The sequence below is a fragment of the Crocodylus porosus genome, unplaced genomic scaffold, assembly GCF_001723895.1.
Source record: "Crocodylus porosus isolate Cpor-Errol unplaced genomic scaffold, CroPor_comp1, whole genome shotgun sequence".
Lineage (NCBI taxonomy): Eukaryota > Metazoa > Chordata > Crocodylia > Crocodylidae > Crocodylus > Crocodylus porosus.
Genome location: NW_017728948.1, coordinates 22,303,786 through 22,309,639, shown reverse-complemented (window position 1 = coordinate 22,309,639; position 5,854 = coordinate 22,303,786). Strand labels below are relative to the sequence as shown.

At 40.6% G+C, this 5,854-nt stretch overlaps 1 protein-coding gene across 1 annotated transcript in view; it reads right to left on the bottom strand.

Annotated features, from left to right (window-relative positions):
• The window catches only part of LOC109321885, a 51,425-nt gene extending 46,031 nt beyond the window's left edge, over window positions 1–5,394 (bottom strand). Inside the window, exon 1 of the mRNA XM_019552645.1 lies at window positions 4,983–5,394. Coding sequence (XP_019408190.1) covers window positions 4,983–5,148 — 166 coding nt within the window. The 5' untranslated portion in view covers window positions 5,149–5,394. The remainder of the gene's footprint in view (window positions 1–4,982) is intronic.
• Between the last annotated feature and the right edge of the window lie 460 nt (window positions 5,395–5,854).

Here is a 5,854-nt window from a genome sequence, read left to right as displayed (position 1 = left end):
CACCTCCCCAGGCAATGTAACTGCCATATCCACTTGCACAGACTACTGACGCATTCCCCCGTATACACAGGGGAGTCACCCCCTTCTGCCTTGAGACAGCTGGACTCTGCCCGCCCCACCTTCCAGCAGGGGGTTAAAAAACCCAAACCAAACTACCTCTGCTCCCTTTCCCCGCTCCCATTCTGAAAACAGCTCCAAGGCTGGGAGGCAGACAGACACAAGTTACTGAAGACCCTATGTTTTGAAACATACCCCCATGCAATGAGGGTTCAGATTTTTGCAGGATTGTTCCCTTTTAAAATGCTCTGCAGCTGTACACTTCTGTTTGGTCACGGCTGTTGAGCGATTTCAGGAGCCAGATCTGGCAAAAATCATTACTTCTGTCTGCACCCCAGGTGCCTATATCCAGGACCTCCAGTCCAGGGACTCGGGGGCCAGAAGTCAAAGCCAAAAGGACAGTGCATAATCAAAAGCCTGAGACATGAATTCAAGATGCTAGAATGAAGAGCCAGCAGGTCAGGACCAGGAACTAGGAGTTCAAGACAACAGAAATGAGGATAGGTGCAGGAGACAGAGCTGGCAGTGTGCACAGGTCAGGGGCTGCTTACAGACAGGAAACCCAGTGTACAGCCACGCTCAGGTGCTACGATGGCCTCTTATATGAGAAAGTGGTGGCTAGAGATAAAGGATGCCTTGGAACCTACCTGGGACATCTGCTGAGCACTAGTTAAAATATCTAGGTGGTCTTTTAAGTCCACTTTATTACTATGGGATCACAACCTGGGAAACAATATTTGTAGCCCTGGAGTGAATAGTGGGAGCAGGCACTTACCCCTTCCACCTATAAATACCTTATACATAGCATGTTGCACCATTATGGACTTTACACTGTACTTAGATTATATTTATATATAAGGCTTTTGTTAAAAAAGGAGTTTGCCATTAACAGATGCTTTGGCATTAAGTCCAGGAATCTCAAGAGTAGCAACAAATATAAGCTGGGCAACTATTGCAGAAATATGTTCAAGAGCATTCATTTAATCTGGTGCCATCAACTGTTTGTTTGTTTTCTGTGAACTTTTGTATGACTTGTTTTTGCATGGAAGAATTTGAGCAGGAAATGAAAGTCTCTGGAATACATATTTGTATGTAGCGTATGCTGGAAATGTTTGCATGGAGATATTGGGGCCCATTTGCTTTCCATCTATAAACTTCCATCTGGGAGCAAATGCTACAAATAACAAATGCCATTTGACTTAAATGACCGATCACAGACCACATATCACAAATGGAGAATAGCTGAAGACTCAAAGCAAATCTTTTAAGAGCAATCTGTGACAATGTGTTTAGGTAATGTGTTTGAACAATTTCAATAAAAATCAAAGCTGGGTAAATTCACACAGAATAAAGCATTAATTGTCATTAAATTATTCTATACAAATAGTTCACCAAGACTCAGTTGTAGACTCAGATTCCCTGAAGGCATCATCTTGGCAGGACACCAACACATAGACCATCTGGCCTACCATCGACACAACTTGGAACTGACTTCCATATGTAATAATTGTTGTATTTATAGATTCTGAAGGATGCTATTTATTGAGGTAATGCATCATTTCCTCTTCATGTATTAACTCAACAAACAGTGTGTGCATGTGTTCATATAACTATGTGTGTATACATATATTTTAATAATTTGACACACATCTGATTTATAATTTCTAACTTGCTCAATCAATTGGTAGTACACAAGGTGAAAGAGGGAGAAGAAATATATATTTTCAGTAAAAAATGCCTCTCCTTATTTTGCTGCTATTAAAAAAAAAATTGACTTTTTCTATCACCATCTCTGAAATGTTACATTTTTTTCAACATTTTTAAAAGAATACATTTGTAAGCATTAGCTCAAAAGGATTAATGGCAGGTCCATTTTGTATTTAGCAATAATGTGGTTGCCATGTACTTTTAAGATATTTGGAATCATGGACATTTAACTGACAAAGAGCCTTTCTAAGAAGACCTCATCTTTTATTAGTTGGATTCACCCATTTGCTTTAAGCATCATTTGATGATTGTGTTGAAATGTGGTGATGATCTTGGGTGGAAATGGTTACTAGCGTCTATTCCACCATATATGCCATACATTGATAAGTAACCTTATTTGTGCAATTAGTCCCTATAACTACTTCCAATAAGGGTAGAGGGGGCAAAAGCCTGTTTAGCTTTCAGATGGAAAATGAGAGTTGATGAGCAGGATTATCTGATTTGATTGTAACACCTGAACCTTAACGATCCAATACTACCTTTCAATACTATGCTTCTATTGCCAAGAACAGGCCTGTCTTGTGGAATAATAAAGCCAACTGGTTTGTCCCAGTATTGTTTAATACAGCAGGATCTGGCCAATAGGAGCATTATTTACAACTGACGTCCACGTCTCATGGATTATATCAGGAAAGCAAAGCTACAATAGAAATGACTGCCACACTCTGCATGGTTTTATTATTTGCCCAATGCACATGTTGTCATTTTAAATATATACACTTGTTCTCCCACCCGAAAACACATTAAATCATTAAACCAAACAGTCTCGTGTCTTACTACTGCATGCACGTGTCTATACAATTGCTGGCTAAGCATTAGGAAGAGCAAAGCACTGATTTTACCCTCAATAGTGTGAGCCTGAATTTTGAAGTCCCGAAGGGGATGTTGTCTGTCTGGGGAGTACGCTGAAATATTGTTCTACTTTTCCCTTGGCAGCTGGAGTGTATTCATTATAAAAAGGTGCCAAACAAGGACCAGTTCAACTATCACCACGGGTAATTGCACCTTTGCCTTCCCAAGTGAAAAACAGATGCTCCCCAATGAGAACATGAGCCCTGTAAATGTGCATATTAATGTGTCCTCACAACCAGTCAGTGCCCATTTATTTCTGACCTCTGAGGGGCAAAAGAAAGAGTAGAGTATTCACCTGGTTACAACGGGGGGACACAGAAAGTAATATATGACACTTGTGAAAAGAATACAAGGATTCCAGCAATTCCACTAGCCCAGGGGTTAGCAACATACAGACAGTTCAGCCCATTGAGCCACTGGATCTGACCTGTGGAGCTGAAGGGTTTTGCCTTCACATATGTTTCTCCTAGCCCCTATCTTGCTCCCTGGCTGCATGTGGGCTCAGCTTCTTGCTGGTGGGGAAGCTGTGCCATGGACAAGGACCTGCAAACCGCCACTTAACTTTAGCCACCCCTAACTTCCCAGCTCCAGCATGGGCACAGCTGCTCTGCCTGCACCCACACCATTGCTACTTTCTCCCTGTATCTCTTGTACCCCTTCCTCACCCTGCCACAACCCTAACACAGCTGCTCACTGCCAAACCCTGGCATGGGTGCAGGTTTAGGAGTTGTGTTGGGTCCATGCAGCTTTCAGCTGCGCCCGTGCCACCTCTGGGAGACGGGGTGAGGTAGGAGAGCACCCCTTGGCCCCAGGAGATGCAATTTGCAGCTCCCCAGTCCCAGTGCAGCCCCTCACCAGTTGGAAACTGACCCTGCACATAGCCAGAGAGGTGGGAGGGGGGATGTTGGAAGAAGCCATGACAGCATAGGCGCAGCTCCCAGTTAAAGGGAAAGTCCCCCATCACTGATGTGCCACCAAATCCACCCAGTCCACATCAGACGTGATCCATGGCCTATTCAAGATAGTTGATGACTGCTTTGGCCAGTTCAGGAACATCCTGTAACTGAGAACGTCACCAGTCTTAACTTCGGTGGGAGCCCAATATAAACTAGTCTTCACTGGCTTTGTCACTTTGACCATCACGTTCATTGTTTAACCTGCTACAAAGATGCTAAAGCTGGTGTTAGTGCTGGTAGAATTTTTTCTGAAATTCCCTGGTATACAAGATCTAATGGAAGCTTGTGAAACGTTTAGTCATGTCTTGTAAAATACGGCTTTCCAAATGCTAATTAAAGTTATTCCACCAAATCATTCTATCCTCCTTCTGGATTGAATCCTTCTATTCTAGCTTCTTTAATAGCATTCATTCACATGCCATGTCAAGCTCTGATTATAAAATCCAGAAGGAGAACTGATTTCCTTTGCTGACTAATTCACGTTTCTCTGTTTTTATGCATCTCTTCAAAGTACTATGGATAAGTAATGCAGAAGAAGGGAAACAAGCTGTAATGTAGGAATGATAAAATGGAGCTTCTGAAGTCTAACTTTGACATATGTAGGTGAAGAGATAACTTGGAGCCAGATGTGAACCCTCACCCCCCCAATTACATTACTGAAAACTCCCTGTTCAAACTAATCCTATCACAGCCAATGACACTATTTGAGTGGGTAAGCTCTACAATAGGAAAAATGGGCTTAGGTAGCAACTAGACCAGTCATACAGTGATATTTAGCAACGTCTCACACAAAGAGGAATATCCTACCTATTACTTTCTTTATCATTCAGCTTGATAGGGAAAAGTTAAAATTTAAGATACGACTGCATCAGTAATCCAAAATTTAGATTTTCAGTTTAGGGAACCTAAGTCCATAACGCATTATCTTAAATTGCAAAGAAGCATTCAGCAAACAGACTCTTCTATACCATTTGTCAGTGTCCATTGAAACAATGCGTAATAATAGAAAATGATTTTCAGTTGATTTTCACAGTCCAAGCTGAGAGAAATGAAAAATAGTAAACAAACACCAGGCAGAAAACTGGAAAGTTATTTGGATGTTGAAAATTGTGTCTGAATGGTTTCAGATGGGCCAGAAAATGACAATTTTTCATTAAAATTTGCAATTAACATTTGTGTAACAGAAACAGTCATTATTTACAGAGGAAAGGAAACTCATTTGTTTTAAAAAAAAAAAAAGATTTTTAAGTTGAAAAATTCCCTCAAATGATTTTGTCTAACAAAGAGCTGCAACAAAGATTTTTTTTTTTTTTATAACAATGGGAAAATCATGTCATGAACGCTCTTTACCTTGCTTCATTTCTGAGGATTTTACTCTTTCCAATGCATCTGATTTCTTCCCCACAGGATTTCGACCTTTATTACTTGCTGACAACATGTCTGACAAATAGCTTTTTGCTGCGGTAGCTGAGTTTGAGCCATCTGTTTTTTCTCTAGAGATCCATGTGTTACTCATAATGGCATTTTTCTTTTTCCTTCCCTGGGGAACAGCACCTGCATGCTGATTTCCTGTTTGACTCTGGAATACGTCATCACATTGTAACAAATGGTCCCTCTCCTTTATGGCATGGGAAGGGCGATGTTCTGAAAAATTCAGTGTACTGTTCACCTTTGACCTTGTGTCCCAGGAAGTCACAGCTTGGCCATGAGACCGCAAACTGCAGTCAGCCTTCAAATTTGAACTGAAAGAGTTAAATGGAGGTATCTGAGGAGAGGAGAAACAAATATGTAACTTCTCACTGTTCATAACAATAAATGCATCTACAAAGATATAAAGATAGGAGTGAAATGGACTACAAGGTTCTATGCATATTACAACTGATGTCAGCAGGATTTTTTCATTTTACTGTAAACGAGGTTTATATTATGCTTTCAGTGGAATTGAACTGAAGTTAATGTAATATATAACAAGCACTTCTCTATACTGTAACGGAGTTAGAATAGATGACCTGAAACACCTACATTTTTTTTGCCATCTCCACTAAGTAAAATTGATAATGATGGTGGTGGTGGAGGTAGTAGTGTCACTGACCACTTCTATCCATGTACTGAAGACTTCTACCAGGCAGGGGTAGCACTAAAATCAGCCTGTTTAAACAATGTTGGTTTTTCTTTCATAAAATATTATCAGAATGATTCATATGATACTCTACTGCTAACGT